The 11,567-nt window shown below is 38.0% G+C and overlaps 1 protein-coding gene across 1 annotated transcript in view; it reads left to right on the top strand.

The window, feature by feature from the left end:
* The window catches only part of dntt (deoxynucleotidyltransferase, terminal), a 130,105-nt gene extending 122,486 nt beyond the window's left edge, over positions 1-7,619 (top strand). Inside the window, exons 12-13 of the mRNA XM_030442215.1 lie at positions 7,181-7,208; positions 7,572-7,619. Coding sequence (XP_030298075.1) covers positions 7,181-7,208; positions 7,572-7,619 — 76 coding nt within the window. The remainder of the gene's footprint in view (positions 1-7,180; positions 7,209-7,571) is intronic.
* Positions 7,620-11,567: the final 3,948 nt, after the last annotated feature.

Consider the following 11,567-nt stretch of genomic DNA (forward strand, 5'->3'; position numbering starts at 1 on the left):
TCACATCCGATTAGTAAAAGATATTTTTCTCACCACGCTGTAGCCGGCACAAAGGTAGTTAAAAAACCCTCATGCAACCACAGCAAAAATCTGACCCTCCCTCTCAGTCTCAATGCTCATTTTCATTCATGCCAACTGATGAATAAATGGATATCCAAGTTTTTTAAAACAGCATGTGTGCAAAAAAAGAATGAAAGGAGAGTTACAACTTAATGTCCTGTCATTCATTTTGTGTGTGTATCAGACTTCGTGAAACTTGCAGCAGAGTTTGCAATCTGACTTAATGATGAAACAGGCTCTAAAATGTATGAGTAGATTAGTGTGAGAAGCAGTTGCAGTGCGCCCCTCGAGCTCAAGATCGTCAGTAATTCAAGCTTTGAAAGCAAAATAAGTTTGAAAATCCAACAATGATCAGCCTTTTATATACACCCAATCTGCAACTGTGTTAGATTGTGCCGATGTTATTCTTAGACATGCTACTATGTCTTACCTTAAACATCTAGCTGCTGTCTATCACTCGGCTCTCAGATTTATTACTTATGACCCATACGGCATCTGTCATAGTGTCTTGTATCTGACGCTCAGCACTTTGGTCTATTCGTCTACAAAGAGCCACTTCATAAATTGGCATCCTATACTTATCAGCACTTCTGTAACAAAGACATTATACTTCCATTCTCAGGATGGCTTACTCTTATGTTCTGGCAGTAAACCCTATTCTTGTGAAATAGACAGGTAGGTATTTTTCTTCATTCATCTGATATAAGTTGAAGAGTAGACTGAAAGTAATACATTGATATCATTCAGGCATTCAGATTTCTATACATTTTTTATGTAAGTGTTAAACATAACCGATTATATTTTCATTCTTTTTTATGCCTATACCATCTTAGAAAGCATTCATTTAGTTATAATGCATTGATTTATGACTAAAACAATGTCTTCTATAACAGGAACTAAAGATACATAATGCCATCCGAATTACATTTTCTAATGTGGAAAAGTTATTTAACGAAGGTAGAGGTTAACTGTCGACGTATTTTGTTTGTTTTCCGCCAAAATGGGCAATCTTGCAATACACTATCCGCTAAAAACATAAGGTGGCTACAGCATCATTCAACTTTCTGAAGATTATGTGTCAACACCGGCAGCATTGTTTTCATTGCTTGTGAAAGATCATGGCCTACTTTACAGAAAAAAACAACCAGTGACAAGCATTTGTCTCCCCCTAAAAGTGATACTTAACTCATGTCTTGCAGAAAACCTAAGAGAAAGGTGTTTTTAAAAGTCTGTGTTCTGCTCTCAGTACTTTTTCAGCTTCTAACTGAATCTCTTTAGTTTCTCTCTTCCTGTTTGTACTTTCAAACATCTGCTGTCTTTTACTGTTTAATCTAGTTTGCTTTCAGCTGTTTCAGGAGTCATGATTAGTTACTACTGGTGAAAACACAACGTTTCCTGTAATGCTGCTTCAGAATAAAAGCTTTTAAAGAACGAAATAGCAGGGGGCTTTTATTGTGAAGACATTTTAGCAAATAAAAATGTATTTGTAGCTGTGATTCTTCGCTACAAATACATAGTATTTGATAGTACTGCAGGGATCAGGACAAGCGTGTCATTGGTTTAAAACACACCTTCAAGCAGGTAGCCCTGTTTTGGTGGAAATGCAAAAACCCGGGCTCCAACCCAATAGAGCCAGTCCGGCGGATGTGATGGAAAAACGGCATACTAAAGCTGTCTTGTCACAATAAAGCCATGAAAGTCCAAAACAATATAAAAGAAAGAATGCAGTTTTTCATTCACTCAAAGAAACATCGTGTCTGAACATAATCCAGACAGCAATTACATTTGTCCCCACAATGCAATTATGAGAACAATTTAGTGATATATAAATGTAATTTCTCGGAGACAGGGTTGCGGCAATGCAGCACGAGAGAGAACAGATTACTGTCTTTATCCTTGTCATTACAGTATAAACTAACTGCTTTTAACCTTTTTTTTTTTTTCAAAATGTTTTTCAGTGTTTCCCGATATTTAAACAGACATGTGAGTTCCATTGGAGCCAGGATTATTCTATGTGCAAGCAACATGTTTCTCTGGAAATCTTTGAAACAGACAAGCTCGCACATTATAATAAAACCCACAATTTAAAAACAAATCAAGTTTGTTATTGCACAGGAAGTCACACAGCCTTCCCTGTGTCATTGTAAATGTCACACCCGAGACTCAAATGGCTGCAAAAATGTTATTTGTCCTTGGTTATTCTTGCTTCCTTGGAAAACCAATACGTGCATACATGCTTTTAGAGAGTACGATGTCATTTAGACCTTCCTAGATATGAATAATTCAGCTTCAGTCTGATGAAAAAAAAAAAAATAATAATCTTTCCTGTATCTGACATTGCAAAAAACAAAAAGATAAAATATCTATGTCTCAAATCCCAAGAAGGATAATTTTGGATTACAGTATAGACTCAAAGGCACAGTCAGAGTTTTGTTGGACAAAATCTAGTTTCATACACACACATAATAAAGGAGACATAGTATGCTAATTGCCAGGTTCTTCATTTTATTTGAGGTTAACACTAGAATAGTTTCACATGCTTTAGTCCTCAAAAGACACTCTCATACTGTACAGTGCTGCAGCTTTGTAATTCCCCTCTATCTGAGAATCTATTTTAGCTCATGTCTCTTCAAGGCCCTCCCTTCTGTGATTGATCAGTTGACACATGCCTGACCAAGCATCACTATCAACAACAGTGCAACTGTGCTAAATCAACATTTATATGCCAAACTAGCCACCATGTGACATAGTGATGTAATGTGATGTCACAGTATTATGGAATTAAATGTGGGACAACTGATGACGCGTCTCAGTTTTGTGTGGGAGAGGAGTTTTTAAACTAAGCTAACTAGCTAAGGGCAGCTAAAGGTAGTGTTTTTGGGTGATCTGTTGCCCCCTATTTGTTTTGAGTATGAATTTAACCGGTGGTCAGTTCTTACGTACTGCACCTTTAAATCTATAAGTTAAGAGAAGACATTTGCTAGAACTAAATATGGTTAATTATAATGCTAATGATATTGTAAATGTATCAGTGGAGTCTGCAGAGCTTTTACAGTAGTAGTAGTAAATATAATATTGCAGAGTATTAACATGCATCATACATGCTGTGTGTCTTGACTTGTTTATCAGTAACATTCCTGGAGGTCGTTCACAGTGTTAGATTTGGTAAACTGGTGCCTCTGGTACAGTCAGCATTAGATGCCTGTTTGCTAAATAAAAGATGAGCAACATCTCTTTTCACTTATTCCAAATGTATTCATAGTGTGTTGATTGCAATGTTCGAGGCAATTAAAACAGTGTTCAGGCTTCAGTTACAACTGTGTGTACATGCCAAAGGGGGATGAGCAGGAATATTCTAAGTTACCTTGAATGACAGCAGCGTGGATGGAAATAAGTCCTGAAACTAGTTCAGAAAAAAGGGGATCCTGTTAGATATTAAACTTTATATGAACCTTGTGGAAAAAAACTCAGGGATTTAGCTTTGAGATCTCATGTTGATCATAAAGTAAAAAAAAAAAGAAAACGTTCGTTTCCTCATCATTTCAAAAGGCATCATTAAAAAGAAGAAAAAAAAACAGTAAAATCCATATGGAAGAAGTTAAGTGTGAAACCATAGACTGCTGAGCTTCAGCGCAGTTCGGCCTGGAGAAGTGTTGATATCAAAATGATTTATGTTAATATTGTGCTAAATGAAGTGTGAATCCACCATTTTCACCTTAGCTTTGGCTCACTGGAAGTGATACATGTGAGACTGCTTCAGCCTGCAGATGGCCCAGGCTGATCGGGCTCTCCCCACTCGCAGGTGGGTGAGCCCCTCTTCTAATTGATATCCCCATTGTTCCTACTTGGTCAAGCATGCATTGGTAATCTCGGTGGAGAGAAACCCTCGCACTGAGTGTGTTATAATTCACAAAGCATAAGAGGAGCAGCACTTTACGTCTTTGTGATGCATACTCCGTGGAGAAAAAACTGACTGTGATTATGGTCCACTATGGAGTTATATCTCAGAGGGCACCTAAATCTTCTGATAACTGTTCGTTTTATGCCTCAGTTATTCCTTCCTCTAATATTTTTTGTTCGCTATGTGCGTTTATTGCTGTTACTGCCTCAAGGGAATCTTGCAGTGTGTAAATGAATCACTTTATTTGCCAAACACATTACATGTACGAGAGTTTGTCACGGTGGCACTGGTGCTAAAAGTCTAAAATGGTGATTACAATATATGGATACATACTTTGTGATGATTGCATTCCTGCACCACAAACCAAATTATGTAAAAAAAAAAAGAAAATTAGGGGTGCACAATATTGGATTTTTTGCAGATACGAAGATATTTTCCTACTCATTTTGGCCAATTGCCAATGTCGACACAAATATATGCACATATTTCTTTGGAACGTCAGGTCTCTTCTGCAGTGGAACTAACACAAGGTGCCTTATACTCTTATCATGATGGGAGAGGAGGACAGACGACAAGCAATCTATATAGTTAATGTTGCATGCACACAATTAGAGCACCATGTTATCATCCTGAAATGTTTATTTTCAGCCAATAACAATGACTACTGATCGTCCCTTTATATGATGCTTAATTGACTGATCCAAAGTCCCACCCCCCTTAGTTACTATTGCCAGGTTGGACAAGCTTGACAATAAGAAAGATGGCAAGGCCGATTCTATTAAGTGCCGCAGTGCTTATAAGCTTATTCGGGCCACAAGGACTACAGTATGCAATTAAAGTTTATATTCATGATTTTAAGTTTTATGAAGACAGCAAAATGACGCGAATTGAGGCCAAGTCAGGTCTCAATGAAAACAGTAAAAGCCTCAATCTTTTCTATCTAACGATAATTCATCTTAAAAATATGTCAGAAACCAACCTATCCGTCCTGACTAATGTTAGCACAGAAATAAGGACAAAGCAAACCTGGCTGGCATTGGTGATCTGACATTAGACTAATTCCTCTTGAGGAAACGGAAATTAGCTAATCCAAGATGTGACTATGGTATATACCAACGTGTCACTGAAGATTGCGGCTTCTATATAATGTGATTTTACATCATAATGTTACCTTTGGACACACATAGGTGTCATTGGTGATGGTGTTAAATTTCAGCAGATGGTGAGGTCTACCACAGAGTAATCAGCTCTTTGGACAAAATATGTCTTTGGTTTTGGGGATGGAATGAACAAAACACCTTTCACAGGTTCAGAGTATCAAGTGATGCTTTAAAGACCCAACAGTATCATCTTTTAACCATTTGAACTTGTTTTTCCTTTTTTTACTTACAACATAAAAGAACCAAACACATTGGACATATACATCTAACAGGGAACTGTAAAGTTTACCAAAGTTCATCTAAGTAACAAGCTTACTCACTGTTATGGTAGCACAGAGTGAAAATGGATGTCAGTTTTTAGCTGTGCAGCTCTAAGCTGATTATATGCTTATAGCAAAGCTGCACTAATCAATATTTAATAACATCAACTGTTCAAAGTATTCTGTATAATGTGAAAGGTGTCACTTGTACTGTCAAACCAACAGTGGATTTTCACATGACTCTGCAGGTCGCTTCATGTCTACGAACTGTTCTACTGTTTTTCGGCTCATTGTTTTGGTTTTTCAGCATGAAACCTTATGGTTTTGTTTCTGTCTCACTGCTCCCATCAACCATTTCCAACCATAGCAGGTAGCTGTTTTCACTGCAAAAGCTCCTCTATGCTTTCTATCCATTGCATGGTGTCATGGCATTGTTGCAATTGTGGTGAACGTAGAGGAGTGTTTAGCAACTGAAGACAGATTCTTTCCGCAGGAGTTGGTGGAGACCAAAATAGAGCTAAAATGAGAGTGAACATTGTACTAAGGTTCGACACCTGTGGCCAGAAACACAATTCCAATTGAATTCTAAGAGTGCCCTGATTGCAGTTGTTTACTACTGTAACTGCTTTATCAAAAACATTGTAGCCTGGTTCGGAGAAGAGAAAACTAGTTGAATGAATTGCTAATTGCTTACACTTCCAAATTTGTCATCAAACTAGGAATTCAGGAAATACACCCATCATGCCGTTCTGACCTCAACAACCTGACCTTGCTAGTCAATATTCTTCTTTAACTCCTATGTCAAACTGCATCCTGTTTCTTATCATGTTTCTTATGTATTCCTCTAACTTTTCATGCACTGTGCATTAGTCTACATTTTTAGTTGTTGTGCTTACATCACAAAACACTAGGATTTGCAGAGACATGTCTTCAGCGTATAAAGTAACAGAATTCTTCAGGCAAGAGTGACAAGAGGATATTGCTAGGCTTTGTTGTCACAATTTACAGGTTTAAACGATTCACGGTAATCTTCATATGTCAGAGCAGCATGAGGAAATTATGTGTCTGGTGGCAGATGTCCATAATACCTGCAATGTTCACAAGGGGTAGTATTTAAATCCATATCCGACTAGGTGTCATTTCCTGTGCATGTCAGTCAAACTGAATGCTTGAAAATGCTGAAAACATCCTGTGAGTGGCACATAATTCTTTAACACACACATTTGAAGAATCCGTTGTTATGCAACCAGTACTTTTTGACCTTGTTTCTCTTTCACTATAGAAGCCCCAGATGCATGAAATGTGGACCAGTTGAGATTGAGAGCAGAGTGCATCTCTGAAAGGGCTAGGAGACCATTTAGCCCGGTTCAGCAGGCAGCCCACAAATTATTCAGGGATGGATGCGGAGGTGCATTCACACATTGGTGTCACAAAGAGTTCACAACCTAGTCGCTCCACACAGGTGGACTCCAGGCAGCCTGAGGAGCGATTGGCACCTGTTAATTTGAATGTGACTGCGTGGGTGTTTGCATGAATACCATCAGATTGTTCCTGGTCAGTGTGCACACAGGCTTTTCACTTGGTGTTGTTTGGATTAGCATTTTGTTACAAAAGCACCTTGTCAGATATACACTGTTCAACAGTCTTTGCCTCACATTACTATTCTGTCGGAAAAAGAATATTTTCTTAGGCGATAAAAACTCAAGCTTTTACACTGTCAAGCAGAAACTCTTTTTTAATTTAAATAAAGGAACTTTTGAATGCGTGTACATACAAGACGGTTATTTTTTGTATTGCAGGCTTCAGGCTGGACACCTCCTCAGCAAGGTGACAAGCTGTGGTGTGGAACATGACTCATGCCATGTGCAGCATGAAATCAGATTGTATACTGTATTTGCATCCTGAAAGCAAGATGTTAAGGTTCTTTATGCTAGTTTACTGTATTCAGTGCCCTCATAGCCAAACTATAATGAGGATAAAACTCAGTGGAATTGAGCTCTCGTGCATCTTTCTTGCAAAGTTTTCCTCTTCCTACGATAGATTGTCATTAACATTATTTTAGAATATTACAATAATGTGACCATACTGTTGTCTTTCTTTATATTTTACATTAATTATAATTTTATGTTCCCTGCCCCAGGTTAGCTTCTGTCACTTTCCCTCTTTTTCATTTTCGTTTCATATTTCTAGGCTCTTTTTTCATCGCGCCTGGCACCTGAACAAGAGCGCAGAGCTTAATTGCATTGCTATCCCGTCTGCATGTATTGCTACATTCTCTTTATTCTATGTGTGCATTTAAGTCTTTGATACACATTTTCAGTTTTAAAATGATTGAGTCGTTTCAATTGGGCCCTGTTTTACTGCATTACATAAGCGCACCATGATGTTCAAATTTACAGTGTTTAAGTGAAAAAGTAATTGAATTGCCCGAGTCCTCCTTTGCTCGGTGAATGACAACCCACACAGCGTTTTAATCAAACAATCCTAAGAGCTACAAATGACTGAAGGCTTAAGCAGGCATTAATTATTTTCTGTAACTTTGCTACCGCCATACTTTGATAAATTCCCCATCAATTAATGAGTTGATAAACTCAGGGAAATTATAATGAGAATATATTTTTTAAGTTTTATCAAGATTTTTGCGGAACTTTATGACTCAGATAACTGCAGTAGGGATTATTTTGTTTATATAATAATGCTTTGATTTAAGTGAACAAATTGCTTCAGTTGTGTTTTTCTGTAACGATGACAAGAAGAAAGAACATAAAGAAGCAGATGACGGCAGATAAACAGTTGAGAGATGAAGCTGTTTGAATCCAATTTTAGTAATGAGCACATGTTTGATTTGAGTCAACAGCACTTGTAGTTAAACAGCAGAATGGCACTTCAGATTGTTTGAATGTTTTTGTAGATGAGGGAACAATCACTCCCTAATAAAGTGGATTATAATCTGTGTGAGTCAGCTTCAATTGGAGGGAGATCTGCACGATAATCAGTTGCACAGCAGGCACCAATCAGCTCTGTGAGTCTGGTCATCCCTTAAACTTGATTTACCAAAGCCCACATCTGAATTTTAATGACAACTTCAAATAGAGAAAGTATTATTTTTAACTTCATAAATTAATTGAGTCAAATGAGATATATTATTTGAGCTACTATGATGAATGACTTCACAATTCAAAAAATGCAAAACTGTGCATGTTTTCCTCTTCATAATGAGGCTGGCAGCCTTGAAGACCAACAATGACTGTGGCCCTGGCAGGTCCATCAGAGCTGTCAGAGAATTGTGATATAACACCTGTGAAGCTATAGGGCTCCTGAGGAGTTCCAATTGATATGTAATCAATAATTAAAAAAAAACATACGGTTACAGAAATCTTTTATCAACTTGTGCACTGTGTACATGCTTGGAGATTCAGACATTGACTTCTGGTATTATATTATAAGATGAGCAGGCAACTTTATGTACATGCTCATATTAAAAGAATACATACAGAAGATCTTCTGACTACGGTGTCGGCCAGCCTGAGCGTTTGTGCTTTAATCAAACTGCAAATATATTAGAATGTAAACCAAATATTGCTTTATCTACTGATACCTACTCAGATACCTGTCTTGTAACATAATGAGAAAAAGGGACCCCAGATACACACTTGTAAAAAGCCTGAAGGATACACGAGCCACAAGGAACTGCCAGACCAATTAATATCGTGTCTCGTAGTAGTTATGTGATTCTTTGTAGCTGTAGTTCTCTCCATGCGGCCAGCTTCTGTGTCTTTAAATATTTTAAGATTTATTTAAAAAAACTATTCTAAATCTATCTCATTGTAGCCCTTTTATCTTGTGTTTGTAGTCAGTTTTGTTTCTTTGTAGTTGTTTCTTGCTTCCTGCAGTTTGATTGTCTATCTTTGTGGTTGTTTTTTTGTCTCCTTGTAGTCATTTTGTATCCATTTGTAACCTTTGTTTATGTCTTTGTTGTCGTTTTGCTTCTCTTTGTAGTTCTTTGTGTCTGTCTGCAGGTGTGTGTGCAATGTGTCTCTTTGTGTCCCTCATTGTAGCGTCTTTTCTTGTGTTTGTAGTCATTTACTTGTAGTTTGTAGTCGTTTGTCGCTTTTCTGCAGTTGGTGTGTCTCTCTTTGAAGTTGTTAGGCATCTCTTCACGGTTGCTTTCCGTATAGTTGTAGTGGTCGTTAAGTGGTTGTCCTGTGTTACGCTGTAGATTTTTGTGTCTCTTTGTGGTATTCTGTAGCCTTTTTTGATCTCTTTGAAGAAGTTATGCATCTCTCTTTGGTTGCTTTTGCATATATAGCTATAGTAGTTGTTGTATGGTTGTTACTTTGTAACTGTTTTGTTCATCTTTGTTGTGTTTTTGCTTGCTCTTTCATTGACATTTATGCAGGTGAACCATCCTCTCAGGTGCTGCTATTCATTCAAAAAGTATACCTGAACTGAACCAGGATCATTCTGGGTTAAAAAAAAATTGCGCTGCGAATGTGACTGAATTCTAATTAAATGTTACTGTGGCCTCAGTGTGCTCTGCAGTTATGATACAATGGAAAAAAAATAGAAAAGATCAAATCAATTTGGTTGGCACTCTATATTAATTACTTTTTCATCAGGAAATGTTAACAATGACTTCAAACAGAGGCACTTTTCTTGGTGCCCCCTCTGTCCTTAGGCCCCTGCGGTAATACAGCCATACTTGCTTTGAGGAGGGGCAGAGGGACAGTGTATATCTCTGGGGAATCGGCAAGAAAGAATCTTTAAAGACACCTGTTCCATAACAAAGCGTCTCTAAAAATCTCGTCTCTAAAACGATTATTTCATCATCTCTTCATCACATGATACCATTTAGATACAATGTAATGATTTCAATTATTAAACCAGATGAAAATGTGTCACTTCAGTCGAAGTTGTACAACTGAATATATGAGGGCTCAAGCTGCATCAAGACTGAAGCTTAGGTGGGGACTCCAGTGTGTGAGAAGCAGTGGATCCTCTGAGGGATCTGGCAGGTGGCTGAGTAGCAGTAGGCTGGGCGGCAGAGTGGCTGTGGAGCTTGAGCTCTGGATGACACTGGCTCTAAGAAGGAGGAGGAGATTGCAAAAGTTAGACTTGAAAGTTTCAAAGTGACAAACAAGTACAAAAACCCCAAATAGAAGCTCGAGAGGTTGTGTCATGAAATCACATCGTCAAGTGGAAATAATCTGGCAGTGTGTGGAGAGGACCACAGTATTTGAGCTAGCGCTGATGACAAGATGAGCTGCAGGTGTTTGAGGAGCTCCAGACATCCATGGACACCACGCTCAGCCCCTGCAGGAAGCCTGAGAGCAGATAGAAAACAAAACAGGACAGGAAGCACAGAGACAAAGCTCACAATCATGACAATGGCTTCCATTTAGAAAGAAAAATGATTTTTGTCCTTTCCAACTTTTACAACATGAGTTTGAAATTAAATTTATGGCCAAATACCTGCAAAACTACTGATATTTTATGAGCTTCAGCTTTGTTTAGTGCTATTTAGCAAATGTTAACATGTTAACCATGAACATTATATATGTTATGTTAACATAACATTGTTATTTTGGGCATTCGGCTGTTAGCATCGTAATCTTGTTTTCAGATCTCAACCGTTTTAGCCCAGCTGTCGTTTCCTTTTCAGTCACTCTCTGTGACATTATCTAGAACTTAGAGACCTTAACAAATGCACTCTGTACACAGCAAAGCTGTAGCTCCCTGAGGCTCTGCCGCCATCAGTGTGTCTGAAATATGCTACGCTGCATAAAAAATAGTTGAGAAAAAGAAGCAAAACAAAAAACGAATCTTGCAGCGAATAAAAAGCTATCACACTCAGTACTTTTCCTCTGCCTGAGGATACAAATAACTTCAAAGATCTGTCAGAGAAAAAGCAAAGATGTAGAAAAAAAAAAACTTCCCTAAAAGTACTACCCTACCTCCCTTTTTCTGCTGCTTTCATTTCCATAGATGAGGGCAGAGCCGAATGCGGGACACAGCTATCATGTTTGGTGATGCCTACACAGCCATGATTATAGGAGTGATCAAAGTTTCGCCTGGGACAGCTTCTAGCACCGTCACGATATAAAAAAAAAAACTTGACTGCAAAAGACAAGAAAAAAACAAAAAAGACAGAAAAGTTTACCTGGGGCAGTCTGCAGTTGTTCTGAC

Source organism: Sparus aurata, chromosome 15 (assembly GCF_900880675.1).
Source record: "Sparus aurata chromosome 15, fSpaAur1.1, whole genome shotgun sequence".
Lineage (NCBI taxonomy): Eukaryota > Metazoa > Chordata > Actinopteri > Spariformes > Sparidae > Sparus > Sparus aurata.